This window comes from Prunus persica, chromosome G6 (genome assembly GCF_000346465.2).
Source record: "Prunus persica cultivar Lovell chromosome G6, Prunus_persica_NCBIv2, whole genome shotgun sequence".
NCBI lineage: Eukaryota > Viridiplantae > Streptophyta > Magnoliopsida > Rosales > Rosaceae > Prunus > Prunus persica.
In genome coordinates, this window is record NC_034014.1 from 20638251 (window position 1) to 20655245 (window position 16995).

The 16995-nt window shown below is 38.3% G+C and overlaps 1 protein-coding gene across 1 annotated transcript; it reads left to right on the top strand.

Moving 5' to 3' along the window:
- Positions 3693–4211, top strand: LOC18773992 (disease resistance protein RPM1). The gene has a single exon (XM_020565832.1). It carries the CDS (start codon positions 3693–3695, stop codon positions 4209–4211), a length of 519 nt encoding a protein of 172 aa, XP_020421421.1.

The following is a 16995-nucleotide window of genomic DNA, read 5'->3' on the forward strand; positions in this document are numbered from 1 at the left end:
AAAGAACAAAATTGATTAAAAAATATTAAAAAATAAAAAAGAGTGTAAATGGACAAAAGATAAGTAGGAAAAAAAAAAAAAACCTCTAGAAACTATATTTGGAGTAACATACGAAAAATTGTGTAAAATAGGACTATTAATATTATATATTCAAAAATAAAATAAAATATAACATACAAAATCCAAAAAAAATAAATTAAAAAAAGAAAGGAAACACATGCACTAATATCATTAGTGTGGGTACAATGTATGCGTGGATAAGGTTTGTGTATGAGAGAGGTAGCAAAATTGTGTATTGTAGAGAAACAAAAAAAAAAAGTCGTGTCATAATTACAACTATCCATATTACACTTCAATTTCAACTTAAATTATCATTCAACTTAATTAAATTCAATAGAAATTTAGTTATATACCCAATCTTAGACATGGTTTTATAAAGAAACCCTACACCGTTTAAAAACTATAAACACACCCAAAAAAAATCCAAAAATTGACAGCTATCAATTTTTTTTAATTTAATAGTTGTTTTTTAGTTTATTTGTGTGTGTTAAATACCTATATTGTCCTTGTACTATGGATTTAAGAGAGGAAAATTAGATCTGCCCAAATCTGCCATAAAACCAAATATTTCCATGTCTGCCAAAAAACCAAATCTGCCAAAAAAACCAAATCTGCCAAAAAATCAAATCATATTTATTTTCTCCTTTCTCGCTGGTGTTTTCTCTGGTGTTGGAGCAAGAGGAGCTTCCATTGAAGCTTAGTCTCAGGTCCACTATATTATTCATCTTTAATCTACAATTTTCAATATTTCACCTTCAATTTCTTGTTCTAAAATCGTGCTTCTATTGATTTTTTCTTTTTTCGGATTGTTCAAGACCTTGAAAAAACCTCGATCAGATGCTTTTAGCTCTGCTCCTCATCTTCGAGCTCTACTCCTCTTTCGCCACATCATTGTCGTTGTTATCGTCGTCGCCGTCGTCGTCGTCGTTTGGTTTGTACTTGAGATTTTTGATCTTTTGCTTCAATTATGTGTTTCTCTTCGGATTTTAGTTGATTTTCGAAATGTATTTGAAGCTTTGATGATCGATTCAACTATTGTTACTATTTCAGTTATGAATCTCATTTTTGTTTAACAATGTACTTCTGTGATAGGGTATTAACAATGTACTTCTATGACAGAGTATTAACAATATACTTCTATGACATAATAGTATTAACAATCTGGGCTCAGCTTGTTTTGAGTTGGTCTGGTTTGTTCTTTCTTCATCTTTTCTTTGGTGGACATGTATTAGAAATAGCAACATGATAAACATTAATCAACATGACAGTAAACTAGCAGTGTTATTACCCTAGACTAGAACATTACAGGGGTAAACATGCATTAGAAATAGGATGTCATAGGAAATAGCAGTGCTATTACCCTAGACTAGAACATTATAGGGGTAGATATGCATTAGAAATAGAATATCATAGGAAACAAGCAGTGTTATTACCCTAGACTGGAACATTACAAGAGTAAACATGCATTAGAGATAGGATGTCATATGAAACTAGTATTGTTATTACCCTAAACTAGAACATTACAACCATTAATCAGCATGACAATAAACTAGCAATATTATTACCCTAGATTGGAACATCAGCCATTAATCAACATGACAATAAACTAGCAATGTTATTACCTTAGACTGAAACATTACATGGGTAGACATGCATTAGAAATAGGATATCATAGGAAACTAGCAGTGTTATTACCCTACACTGGAACAGTACAGGGGTAAACATGCATTAGAAATAGGATGTTATAGGAAATTAGCAGTGTTATTACTCTACACTGGAACATTACAACCATTAATCAACATGACATAGCAGTGTTATTACCCTAAACTGGAACATTACAACAATTAATCAACATGACAATAAAGGTGTAGAACATTACAATGATTAATTAACATGACACGTTAATGAAACTACGGTTTTCAAGACCTTTTGTTTGTAATGAATTGTTTGGGTTTTTTTATAAAATTGGGTTGGGCTTGTTTTGGGTGCTATTTAAGTTTTTTGTGTTGGTCTTCTTTTTTAAATTGATCAATGACAGTCATGTAATTTATAAGAACTTAAACACTAATTTTTTATGTAGTAAATGAGTTTTGGGTGTGTTTCTAAAGTGCAATCCATGTGGGGTTTTTTTTTATAATTTCACTCAAATTCATTTCAATTTAATTTGAGAAAAATAATAAAATAATATATTTTTCTTAGAGAAAATGGGGTAAAAATTAATGAAACTAATACAGCATAGTGTTTTCATCAACAATTCATCATCAAGATAAATGTCCACACTCAATTGGAAAACGAAAAAAACTTGTGCAAGAAAGGGATATGTGGCTGTACATACATACAGCTGCTAAATTACAACTGCCATGCTACTTTAATAGACTAATCTAACTTAACTTAATATTATTTAATTAGTTATTTGTACATTAAAACTTTTTAATTGTTATATTATATTATGTTATAAATATTTATTAATTTAAAATAAATATATCATTTATCGAGCCGAATTCAAAAATGAGGATAACAATACTATCCTATCCTAATCAGATTATTTTAAAATTGAGATCCCCATGCCCGCTCCCATTTTCCCCGTGCCCACTTTTTCAGCAATAATAGACCCATACAAGATGGTATCTACTTTTCCGAATTTTCAGAGCAATCATAGAACCATAGCAAGATTTCTAAGCAATAGTTGATCATCTCTCTCTTCTAGTATATCTGAGCTGAGCCCCAATCCACCACCACACAATCGAATCTTATCTTCTCACATGTATTTTGATTTTTAAATTTTGTGTTTCATCTGGTTGATTGCTCCCCAGAATTAATCCTAGATGTGTTGTTTTGATTAAGCTAGCATATACCAAAATAAGGCCATTACGGCGTCAGTTTCCGCAGACCTTTTCATTGGCAAATTTGTAGCAATTCTCGAGAGTGAAGCAGCCTCCATAGCGGGTGTTGCTGATCAAGTTGATGAGATTAAGCGGGAGCTGGAATTCATGAAGGCCTTCTTAGCGGATGCTGACGAGGGCAACAAAGCACACACACAAGTAAACGAGGTGTGGATCAGAAGCGTTCTAGACTCGGCCAAAGATGTTGAAAACATCATGGATGAATTCATGTATCACGTGTACGAGCAGCAAATTGGCCGTCGATTTGCCAAGTGGATACACAAAACCATTCACTTTCCAAAGCACCTTTTGTATAAGCGTAAAATAGCCAACAAGTTACAGAAAATCGCGATGGCAATTAGAGCTATTACAGAGCGAAATCAGAGATATGGTTGTGGTGCAGCTGTAGAAGGAAAAAGTACTTCTTCTGAGGATATTCGCAGATGGGTGCAGAATCAAGCAGAGTCTTCTCTTTATCATAAGGAGGATTGAAGTGTTGGCGTGACTTGTGGATATTGACTTACTTTCCTTACACACCAAGAATTCCTATTATAATTGTAATTGATTTACTTTAATTCATGATTTCCTACTGTAAATGGATTTAGGAATTTATTATTTACTTGCCCATTCAGGTTTTGTTGTATTATAAATATAATCTCCTACAAGGAGAAGAATACACAGAAAATTCCCACAAACAAATATTCTCTCATAGTTTTCATATTTTAGCATGAAGGTGATAAGAACTTGTTAATGGGATCGCTGACGAACGAAGAGCAATGCCAAACTGTTGTGTCTGTGGTCGGGATGGGAGGATCGGGGAAGACAACTCTAGTTGCAAGGACTTTCAAAGATGAAATTGTAAAGAGACATTTCGAATGCTATGCGTGGATTACTGTTTCCCAGTCTTATGTGATTGAAGACTTACTTAGAAGATTGATCAAAGAATTCCACAAAGCAAAGAAGGAAGAGGTCCCTGCAGACATGAATGCCATGAGTTATAACGAATTGCTGGAGATTTTGGTGAACTACTTGGAGACTAAAACGTACCTAGTTGTATTGGATAATGTGTGGGATGTCCACCTTTGGGAGAAAATAAGGTTTTCATTTCTAGATAAACAACTTGGAAGTCGAGTCATGCTTACAACTCGAAGAGAAGACATAGCATCCTCTTCTTTTGGAGTTGAAAGCCGTGTTCACAAGATTCAACCGCTGGAAAAAGGTGATGCTTGGGAGCTCTTCAGGATGAAAGCATTCTCTGTTAGTGTTTGAATTCTTAGCTGGGTTTCTATGGAAGGTTTGAGTAGAGAGGAAAACACAGAGAGAATAGAGGAAGATTCAAGCTATATGTGTAATGCTCTGTTACTCTCAAAGTCTGAGAGTGAGTGTATATATTTTTATCAAAATTCACGCACAAAGGCATGAGTACACAACCGTTAGCTTTAGCTGTACACACACAATCAACAATACAATCTCAGCCTTACACTTGTCATAATCTAGACTAAGTGAATACACAATTTAAAACAAGGCTTATTTACTCTAACTTTACTTAGCTCACAGCTTATACACTAATACTCCCCTTTAAGCTTTGAGCTGATACAACTCCAAGCTTATCTCTGAGATAGTTGAATCTATCTTTTGGTAAGGCCTTTGTAAAAATGTCTGCTACTTGTTCTTTGGTTGGGCAGTATACCAAATCAACAATTCCTTGCTGCAAGGCATCTTTTGTGAAATGATATCTTCTGTCAATGTGTTTAGTCCTCTGGTGAAACACAGGATTTTTAGATATGGAGATTGCAGATGTATTGTCACACTGCAAAGGGGTTGCTTCAGCTGGTAACTCTCCAAAATCTTCAAGAACAAACCTGAGCCATATTGCTTGAGTTGTTGCTTCAGCAGCACTTATATACTCAGCCTCTGCAGTGGAAAGTGCAACACAATTCTGTTTCACAGAAGCCCATGAGAACACTCCACTACCAAAGGAAAACGCATAGCCTGAGGTACTCTTGCTGTCATCTACTGATCCCCCCCAGTCACTATCACAAAAGCCAACTAAAACTGCCTTCTTGCCTTTCATATAATGTAAACCATAGTCCAATGTTCCTTTGACATATCTGAGCACTCTCTTAGCTGCTCCATAGTGCTTGTTTGACGGTCCATGCATATATCTAGCTAACAGACTAGCTGCATACATCACATCTGGCCTTGTAGCAGTAAGATACAGTAAACTGCCTACAAGTTTTCTGTACTGCTCTTCATCTGCAGCACCACTTCCATCTTCTTTACTTAACTTTTCAGTAGCCACAAGAGGAATAGAAACAGATTTGCATTCTTTCAATCCAAACTTATCCAACAAAGCAGAAGCATACTTCTTTTGATGAATGAAAATGCTAGATTCTGTTTGAATCACCCCCATTCCCAGAAAATGATGAAGAAGACCCAAGTCTGACATCTCATACTTCTCCTTCATATCTTCTTTAAACTCCTCTAGCATCTCTTGATTGTTTCCAGTATACACAATGTCATCCACATAAATGGAGACAATTAGTATATCATGTTCTCCCCTTGTTTTAGTGTAGAGAGTTGCTTCACTTAAGCTTTTCTCAAACCCACACTTAGCAAAATAGCTATCAATCTCTCCATACCAGGCCCTAGGTGCCTGTTTCAAGCCATAAAGAGCCTTGTACAGTTTGTACACCTTATCTTCCTTGCCATTAATCACAAACCCTTCAGGTTGATCAACATACACTTCTTCCTGCAATATTCCATTTAAGAAAGCAGACTTAACATCTAATTGAAATAGCTTCCAGCTTCTTTGTGCAGCAAGAGCAATCAGTGTTCTGATTGTATCTAGTCTAGCAACTGGAGCAAATGTTTCATTATAATCAATGCCTGGTTTCTGCACATACCCTTTAGCAACCAGCCTTGCCTTGTTCTTCTGTACAGAGCCATCTAAGTTCAACTTGGTTTTGAACACCCATTTCACACCAATAACCTGCTTATCACTTGGTCTGTCTACAAGCTCCCAAGTCTTATTTTTTTCAATCATGGACAGCTCTTCTTCCATTGCTTTTATCCAAGCCTTATCCTGTGCAGCCTCTTCATATTTTTCAGGTTCCACAATACAGAGATTGCATTGTGCTAGAATGTCATTTATGTTTCTCCACTTTAATGGAGTATGATCATAGGGCTGAGAGATATCAGCATGCTCAGGAATGGCATTCTCTTGTTCTTCAGCTTGAGAGAAAATGCAAGGACTAGAAGGACTTCTCTCGACTTCAGTCAACTCATGTGGAATCACTTCAATTCCATTTTCAGGTTGCTTTGGAACATAGGTCATAGCAACAGAATTTTCTGAAGTTTCCTTCCAGTTCCAAGACTTGGTTTCATCAAAAACTACATCCCTTGACAGAATCAGCTTCTTAGTGCTTGGATCAAATACTCTGTACCCTTTCTCACAGGTTGCATAACCCACAAACACACCTTGGACAGACTTTGCATCAAGCTTTTGTCTTCTTTCAGTTGGTACATGCACATAACAGAGTGATCCAAACACCTTTAAGTGACCAATTCCTGGTTTTCTTCCACTATAAGCTTCAAAAGGAGTCATGTTATCAAGGGCTTTTGTAGGTGTTCTGTTTAAAATATAGACAGCTGTAAGTACAGCTTCTGCCCAGAGAAAGTATGGCATGCCTTTATCATGAAGCATTGCCTTTGCCATCTCTACAACTGTTCTATTCTTTCTCTCCACTACTCCATTTTGTTGTGGAGTATAAGCAATAGATAACTGTCTTTGTATGCCTTCAGATTCCAGCAATTTGCTGAATTCAGTTGAGAGAAATTCTCCCCCTCTGTCACTCCTTAGGCATTTCACTTTGAATCCACATTGTAACTCCACCATTGCCTTGAACTTTCTGAAACAGATTAGTGCCTCAGACTTGTGTCTTAGCAAATAAACCCATGACATCCTTGTGTGATCATCAATAAGCAACATGAAATATTTATTCCCAGCAATTGATTCATTTTGCATGGGACCACACAAATCTGTGTGTATCAATTCTAGGGGATTCTTAGCTCTCCAAGCTTGTTCTTTTGGAAACCAATCTCTGTGTTGTTTTCCCATTTGACATCCTGCACATACACCATTTACATCTTCAAGATGTGGAAGACCATGCACCATTTCCTTTTCTCTAAGCTGCTTGAGACTTCTAAGGTTTAGATGTCCTAGTCTCTTATGCCAAATCCAGGTACATTCAGTCACACTAGCCTTCAATGCAATGTGATCAGCTTGCATTAGAGACAGAGGATAGCATCTGTTATTTTTCATCTTAACCTTGATAACTAGACAGTCAAGTGAAGGACCATCAAAGATACAACACTCTCTTCCACCAAATAGCAAGTAATATCCATGTTCATCCATCTGTCCCACACTCAGCAAGTTTTCCTTCAAACCAGGTAGAAACATGACTTCCTTGATGCACTTTCTGCCAGAATTTGTATCAATCATAAGTGAACCTATTCCAGCAACATCTACCAGATTTCCAGTGGGCATTTGGACTTTTCCAGTGACATTTGTCCTTACATCCACAAGGAGCTCAGCATTTCCAGTCATGTGGTTGCTACAACCACTATCAATGTACCAATTCCCACTCACTTTGATCTCAGTAATTGCACTGTTAGCATAGAACAGATTTCCTGTTACATCTGCCTGATTAGCACAGTTTGCCTTTTGAACAACCTTGTCTGCTGTGCATTCTCTAGCCCAATGTCCAAATCTATCACAGTTGTGACATTTGGATTGTCCCTTGTATCGACATTCTCCAAAATGAAACTTAGAACACACCTTGCATTGTGGCTTAACTGTATCTTGTTTCATAAATCCTGCAGAGGTTGAATTCTGTGCAGGATTAGCAAATGACTTTTGCTGAGACTGAGGCTTTGAATCCCACTTCTTGCCCTTTCCATTCCAGTTTTTCTTAGTTCCACTTGACTGAGAATTACTCTTCTGTTGCTGACTTTTTGGATTCACAGAAAAAGAACCAAAAGCTTTATCAGTGGCATCAACAGTGTGCATATCAAACCGTTGTTCCTGGCTCTTAAGAATTGCCAGAACCTCCTGTAATTCAACTTTGTCTATACACTTCGTATTCTCAATCACAAGACAGATGGGATCATAAGGTTTGCTAAGACTTATTAAAACCTTTTGCACAAGCCTTTCATTAGGCAATACCTCACCAAACGTCTTCATTTGATTAATTAGTTCATTCAACCGTGTAAGATACTCAGATAACGTTTCATCATCACGCATCCTAGTATACTCAAATTCACGTCGAAGATTTTGGAGTTTAACTGATCGTACCTGATCACCACCGTGATATTCACCATATAGCAGATCCCATGCCATCTTTGCTGTATCAGCATTGGCAATTCGAGGGAATATTTGATCCGAGACTGCATTCTGGATAATACCCAGAGCTTTCGCATCTCGCATGTGTTCTGCCACAGTTTTCTCATCATCTTCCTCTTTTTCACTTCCTTCAGCCATCATCTTCTTTGAATCAGAGATCGTAACCCCCTTTTCAACTAATTTCCATAACCCATGAGATTTAAAGATTGTCACCATCTTGATTCTCCAGAACTCGTAGTTCTCACCGGAGAAGATCGGAGTTCTCACCTCAGAACCTCCAGATCCAGCCATCTCTAGGCTTAGATGATACGAATCTCAAAATCAAAAACGATGGGGTTCAGCAATTTCACCTGAACTAGAACGAGCTTGAGTGCAGCTCGATTGCAGCAACGTCGCACAGTCTACGCCCAGATCTCAGATCGAACCTGGCTCTGAGGCCATGTTAGTGTTTGAATTCTTAGCTGGGTTTCTATGGAAGGTTTGAGTAGAGAGGAAAACACAGAGAGAATAGAGGAAGATTCAAGCTATATGTGTAATGCTCTGTTACTCTCAAAGTCTGAGAGTGAGTGTATATATTTTTATCAAAATTCACACACAAAGGCATGAGTACACAACCGTTAGCTTTAGCTGTACACACACAATCAACAATACAATCTCAGCCTTACACTTGTCATAATCTAGACTAAGTGAATACACAATTTAAAACAAGGCTTATTTACTCTAACTTTACTTAGCTCACAGCTTATACACTAATATTCTCAAGTTATCCAAACAAATCTTGTTCAACAGAAATTCTGCCGTTAGCTCGGGAACTTGTGGAGAAGTGTGAAGGCCTACCTCTTGCGATCGTAGGCTTGAGTGGGCTTATGTCTTCTAAGAAGTCACTTACAGAGTGGAGCACAGTCTACAGCAGCTTAAATTGGCATTTAACAAACAATCCCTTACGCTTAATGATTTGGAATATTGCACTTGTGTTCAAGAAATTATCCTTTCATGGATGTAAAGCCATATAAATTGTTTGTTAATTACAATATTGCTTGTCTTTTTATATATTTTGCATAAACAAGTCCAGGTATGTCGATGTTGAGAATTCACAGTATCCCATACAATCTGGGATTAGTTGGGAAACTATTTCATTGTTGTAATTTGTAATTGATTCTGTACTCTTAGCTAAAGATAAATGATAATTTTCTTCTGTTGCCTATGTTTACTTCTATAAACTTTTTCATTTGTATGATTCAAACTCTAAAGAGGGGGGATTAAAATGAATATCTACAAGCTCTAATATGAGGTTTTATAATTTTGCTTCACAAGTGGAATGCATTCACAAATTTTTAAGAAGCTCACACAAAGCATGGTTTGATTGGCAGATTGAAAAGCTTCACAAGTGGAGATGTTGTCACGTCTCAGATATCCTCGGATCTATATAATTTAGAATTATGGTGGAGGTATGGGTGCAAAGGAAGTCTGGGACCATTTGTTAGATAGGGACTGTGTATAAGTTTTGGTCCTATTTTCTGTAGGATTTTTACAGATAGTTGAGGGTGTTCTGTTGTAAGATTGTACTGTTTTGATGAATAATCTTTTTTATCTGTTTCTTATTCAGGAGTAGTAGATCATGATTTTTGACATGTTCGTTTATTAAAACTTTGAAGGGTTGTGAAGATAAGCAAACAATTTATTTCTATTTTTACTGAAATTATCTGTTTGGTGATTGATTGTTGACTGATACAAGTGTATTTTTGGGTCAGCTCATTTTTGGCTTTGAGTTTAGACCTGACCTGACACGAGAATTGATGCCAACTCAATTTGGCCCAAGGGTCGCACAAAATTAGACCTGACCCAAACCGTGCCCAGACTTATATTTTGTAATAAAAACCTAGTCATTTATTAATGACAATTATGAAATGAACAAGTTTTATTTATTTCCGCCAATTTTTCATTTCACATTTCATTCAATTATCATAGATGGGAAGAATAGACAAAAATGAACCAACATATTTACATCAACTACTCAAAAAGTCAAGTAAAAGTTCTATCCATCTCTCCTTTGATCCCAGGATATGTTTGTATTGCTTGTGAATACCACATAGTTGGATAGAACTTCTTTAATCATTTGCCATTGATTGGCACAACATGGGCTTCTCCATCTTGATCTTGTAACCTATACACCCCTAATCCAGGGATTTGTTTAATTACAAAAGGGCCTTTCCAAGTGGGTGACCAATTTCCATAACCAGCCACGTGGGCTCCAACGAGCAAAATTGCTCTCCAGACAATCTCTCACTCTTCAAAGCTCTTGTTTTTAACTCTTTTATTATAAGCTCTTTCCACAACTTCTTTTCTTGCTAAGAGTTTGTTGAGGGTATCAATTCTAATTGTATTCAATCCTTCCAATTCTAGCAGTATTGCTTGTGAATAGTCTTCTCCAACTAAGTTATGCTGCTGGGCAATTCTGATGGATTGGACTGTGGTTTCCATGGGCAGAATCGCGTCATGTCCATAGGTTAGAGCATATGGGGTCATGCCAATTGCCTCTCTATTTGAAGTTCTATAGGCCCATAAGGTTTCCGACAATTTTTCGTGCCATTGCCTTGGATTTTCCTCAAGCATTTTCCTGATGATATTAATGACCATCTTGTTGCTTGATTTTGCCTCTCCATTTGCCTAAGCATAGTGAGGAGTGGACTGGAGTAACCTGATCTTGAGCCTACTTGCCATATTTTGCATCTCTCTGGATATGAAAAAATTCCCTCTATCAGTTGTGATTGATTCTGGTATGCCAAACTTATGCACAATCTGTTCTTCATTGAAAGTGATGATCTCTTGAGATGTGGTGGATTTGACCAATTTAGCCTCCACCCATTTAGTGAAGTAATCTATAGCCACAATGATGAAACAGTGATGTTTGCTGCTGGCTAGATAGATTTTGCTAATGAGGTCCATTGCCCATCCCCTGAATGGTCATGGCTTAACGACTAGATTCATGGGGACTAAGGGAGCTTGCTAGATTGGTCCATGTCTTTGGCAATATTCTATGCACTCCTTCATCATGGTAGGCCAGAAATAACCTTACCTTCTGATCAGCTAGCACATTTTCCTTCCATCTTGATGTGCTCCACATGTTCCTTCATGGACTTGTCCTATGACTTTCATGTATTCTTCCTTTCACAAGCATCTCAAGAGTAGTCCATCCTTGCTCTTTCAAACCAAATCTTCATTCCACATAAGGTAATTTAAAGCCATGATTCTTATCTTTTTCTTGGAAGGGAGGGTTGGATATTGCAAATAATTGATTATAGGCAATCTCTAATCCTCATCAGTCTTTATGGCATAATTGACATCTATCTCCATCCCTTTAGCTAGAACAGATGGTAGACTCTTTTTTCCCATTTTAATGATTCTCTATACACAGTCTTCATGTATTTGCACTCATGTTGCAATCTGAGCCATTTCATTGGCTGCAAAATTCTCTTTCCTTAGAATATGTTCCCAAGTAGTTTCCCTGAATTCTGCCAGGAGATTTTTGGCTGCCACAAAACAAACAGCTAAGGAAGGATTCAAACACTTGTATTCTCCAGCAATCTGCTTTAGAACAAGCATGGAATCTCCCAGGATTTTCGTAGACTGGATTTCTAGTTCTACCATCATCTTAAGACCAACGATCAAAGCTTCATACTCTGCTCTGTTGTTGGTGCACTGGAAATCTAGCTTGTAACATCTCACATCGACCAACGAAGAAGGGGTGATGTGCCTTATATGTACATGCCCATCTCCATCTAGCACGAGGCCTTTTGAGAGCTCACTAGCTTCAGAGTCATGGGAACTCCGAAGTTAAATGAGTTGGGGCTAGAGCAATCCCAGGATGGGTTACCCACTGGGAAGTTACCTGTGAGTTTCCAAAAAAAAAAACATGAGGACAGAGATGGTGGCCTAAAGCGGACAATATCGTGCTACAACGGAGCTGATCCCGAGATGTGACAATTTGGTATCAGAGCCACTCTGTCGTGTGGTGCGAGTGTGCCGACGAGGATGTCAGGCCCTTAAGGGGGATGAATTGTAGCATCTCACATCAACCAACTGAGAGGGGGTGATGTGTCTTATATGTACATGCCCACCTCCATTTAGCACGAGGCCTTTTGGGAGCTCACTGGCTTCGGAGTCATGGGAACTCCGAAGTTAAGTGAGTTGGGGCTAGAGCAATCCCAGGATAGGTGACCTATTGGGAAGTTGCTCATGAGTTCTTAGAAAAAAAAAACCGTGAGGCCATAGAGGAAGGCCCAAAGTAGACAATATCGTGCTACGGCAGAGCTGATCCCCGGATGTGATATAGCTGGGATGAATAACAATATCTGATTCCCAATGGATCATCTAAAACAATTCATGCTTCAGAAGCCAGGTCGATTTTAGATCCATCAAAATACAAATTCCAAGGGGTGAGATGGACTAAGTATATGGGATTATTAAGACAGATATGAGCTCTACTCAGCAAATATGCATTGGCTATATCCATGGAATCTATGTTCTCAATCTCTTCCCCTGGATGATCTGCCAAGAAGTCTGCAATAGTCTGTCCTTTGATAGCAGTGAAGTACAAAGTCAGAGTCCATTTACCAATTCTGCCTCTCAATATTGGCCTCGTTAGCATGTACTTGATCAAATCTGTTTTAGCAATGATGTAGATGGTAAAAGGTAGCATGTAATGTCTGAGCTTTATAGCAGTGAAGTACAAAGCCAAACATAACCTTTCAATCGCAGAATACTTTCTTTCCACTTATGTTAGAGTTCTGCTCAGGTAATAGACTACATGTTCCTTCCATTCCTTGTTATCTTGAACCAAAAGGCTCCTAATAGATACCTCTGATGTAGAGACATATAATTTGACTGGTCTGCCACTTTTTGGTGGAGACAGAACTAGTGGACTTGAGAGGTAATGTTTGATTTTCTCGAAAGCTGGCTAGTGTTGTTCTTCCCATCTAAATGCTTGTTTTTGTTTCAACTTTAGCAAGAAAGAGAAATGCTGGATTTTTCAGGGAGAATTTGATATGAATCTTATGAGAAAGTTGATCTTCCCTAACAGACTTTGCAATTCTTTCTTGTTCCGAGGTGGCAAAGTTTGTATGATAGATTTTGCTTTGTTCTTGTCAATTTCTATACCTTTTTGGTGGATTAAGGACCCTAAGAAATTGCCAGCTTGAACCCCAAAGATGCATTTTTTGGGATTCATCTTCAACTTGTGTTGTCTCATTCTTAGAAAAGCTTTTCTTAAATTAGATACATGATTTCCCTTTTCTGGCGACTTAATCACCATGTCATCTATGTACACCTCTAGGGAATGACCTATCATGTCATGGAATATGAAGTTCATTGCTCTTTGATAGGTAGCCCCTGCATTTCTCAAACCAAAATGCATCACAACATATTCAAAGGCATCTATGTATCCTAGACACATGAAAGTAGTTTTGTGAATGTCTTCTTCTGCCACCATTATCTGTTTATAGCCAGCATTGCCATCCACAAATGATAGCATTTGGTTATGAGCTACTCCATCCACCAACATATCTGCCATTAGCATGAGGTACTCAACTTTGGGAGATGCCTCGTTCAAATTCCTGTAGTCCATGCAAACTCTGACTGCTCTTGTCTTTCTTTTAAGAACTGGTACAGTGTTGGACAACCAATCAACATAACTGGCTGGCTTGATAAAACCTACTTTAACTAGTCTTTCTATTTCCTTTTTGACCTTCAATTGTCTCCATGGACATTCTTCTTCTAGCCTGCTTGACTGATAGGTATCCTTCTTTTATTGACAGTTTGTGCTATACCAATCCTCTGTCCAGTCTAGGCATTTCATGATAATGTCATACGAAACAGTCTCTGAAATCATGCAGAAGTGCAATGATTTCATCCTTCAATGGTTTTGTAGCAATGCACTGATAAAAGTAGGCGTAGGATCCTCTTCTGTCCCTAAGTTTATTTCCTGTCAAAAGGTCTTCCACTTATGGCAAGGAGTTATCCAATGTTGTTGGTGCAAACTCCAATTCCTCCTCTTGTAAACTTTCTTCCTTCTCTTATGCACTCTCATGCATGAATTCTACCATATTAACGGCTGGATTCTGCATAAAGAGCTTCATTTCTTCCCAATATACCAACAATCTACTTGTAATGGATCAGATTGTTGTAGCTCGATCCTTTTCTTGTTAGTTTGAGCTAAACATCAGAATTTTGGAGGTTTAGGACAGAAGGCCTTTTCCAATCCTCTAGAGAACTGGCTAGACCTTCTTCAATGAGCCTCTGGGCCGTGACACCATGGGGGCCGCCGTTCTGATTGACTGCAAGGAAAGTAAAAGCACCAAGATCATCATGATAGTACCTGGCCTCGAAACACATTGTAGATGTAGAAATGGCCATGGATCGGCCTCTACTATCTCCATAAAACCCTCTTCGTTCTAGAAGGCTAACTGTTGGTGTAGGGTGGAAGGAACACATAGGCTCTGGTGGATCCAGTTCCTGCCGAGCAATGCATTGTAAGTGGTAGAAGTGGTGTCTACCATAAAGAAAGCAATCTTTAGCTTCTTGGTTCCTTCTATGACATCCACATCCAGTATCTCATATGTCTTAGTGATGCCCTCAGCAAAATTTGGGACTGTAATACGCGTTAGGATTAGGTCTTTTTCTGTTTTGCCTATCTTAGCCAAGGGTCTGTGAGGTAGCAGATTGATGGATGCGCCTCCATCTACCATTACTTTAGTTATAGGAATCCCACCAAAATTTACAATGATGAACAAGGGTTTGAGATGATTTGCCATTTCCTCGGTAGATTTGGTAAAGCACAACTACTTTGCAGGCATTTTCATGGTAGTTTTGCCTATTTTGACATCAATGTTTTGCTGGTATGGCACTTCTTACACTTCTGCCAACCTGCATTCAAAACTTTCTTGGGATAGTACATCCCCTACCATGGTCCTTTCTTGTCCTTCTGCTGCTCTAAACTTTTCTGACAAAATAAACACCATATTGATGCCCAAATCACCTTGTAACAAACCTTCCAGTTCTGCACTGAAAGTTTGAGTTTCTTCATGTAGTTCTCCGTCATATTTCGCCTGTTCTTCTCCATATTCCTTAGTCCAGTTCTCTCGATCATCTGTTTCAAGGATTCCAGTCTGGTTGTTTGCAGATGGTTCATAATCCATCTGCTCTTCCTAGTATTCTCCAGCCTAGTTCTCTTGGTCATTTGCTAGAAGAAGTCCAGATTGATCCTGTAACTGTGAAAGCTCAAACTGATTACTCGCAAATGAACCTTGGTGGATAAAGGATTCATTTGGAAATTCTACTTCTGTCAGTTCCTCGGGTTGGTACACTGCCTGCTCTGCTTGAAGATCCCCTTCTGGATCATTCTCAATTCTGGCAGAACTGATATTTGTAAACACCTGTGTGTTTTCCCTGTTCTTAAGGAAAGTGCAATACTGCCTCTAGATTCTCCTTCTCTGTTTTTTGGTCAGCTTGAGGGTTGGCCTGCCTTTTTTTTTTTTTTTTTCAACAGAATATCATCTACCTTCTATGATAGTTACCAATGGCCTATCACTTCTGGGTATTTTGATTGGCATTTCCCTATTTGGCTACTTAGTCACCTTTCTAATGTGTTGGGCAGGCTTCTAATAGGACCTCTGTCTGGCTGTGGCCCTGGATAGGGCTGAAACTGCGGTCTGCTGGTGTGATGCTCCGATTATGTCAAAAACGCTCACTATGGGTTGTTTCTGCTCATCCAGAATTATCTCTAGCTCGCAATCACATTTGCATATGCTGCACAAAACTACTCCAGTTGAAATAGTAGCCTTTGGCTTTCAATTTACCTTCTTTGTGACTCTTCTATCCACGTTGGGATTGATTTCCATTATCAATTTGCCTTTCTCCTATTCTGGCTCGCTTAAGTTGACCATGTTCACCTAAAGTTGAGGAAAAGGGTATGTTGTCACTGTGGGGGATTTCTTAGCTAGCTTGAGCTTTCATGTTATTACTCCTTCTTGTATAATGTCTCTAAAAACAACATAATTATTGGTGGGGTAATTCCAATATTGTCTACCTTTGAGTTCTTCTGAAGGTGTTCCTATCGCCTTTTGTAGGAGTATTTCATTAAACAAAGCGTCAACTTGGGTTAAATTGAAAGAATAGATCTTGTTCTGTGCTGGTTTGTTTGGGACAAATCCTCCTGTAAATTGACAGGACCCGATCTAAATTCCACTTTGGAATCTGAGTCAGACCCTGTGCGTATCCGACACCTGGCAAATGTCGGGCACAAATGACTTATTTGCCCTTCTATACAAAACACGATAAAATAACAAGGTTGACTTCTACCGAAAAATCGGCAGAGTTTCCCTTGTAACTGGCTCAAAACCGAAATATTTACACCTGTCAAAACAAGTATATATAGACAACCAACTGCCAGCATACATATCTATACACATGCCAAGAGTTCAAAGCTCAGTTTAGGGCAAAACATCAGAGCGACTACTAAGAATTTACAAAAGAGTGAATCTTTGTACAAAATACAAATCCTATATCAGAAGAAAGACGCGGAAGATGGGAAGTGGCCCGGTGGTGGATTCCTGTGCACGTCTACTGCCTGGGGGTGCAAAACAACAATAAAGG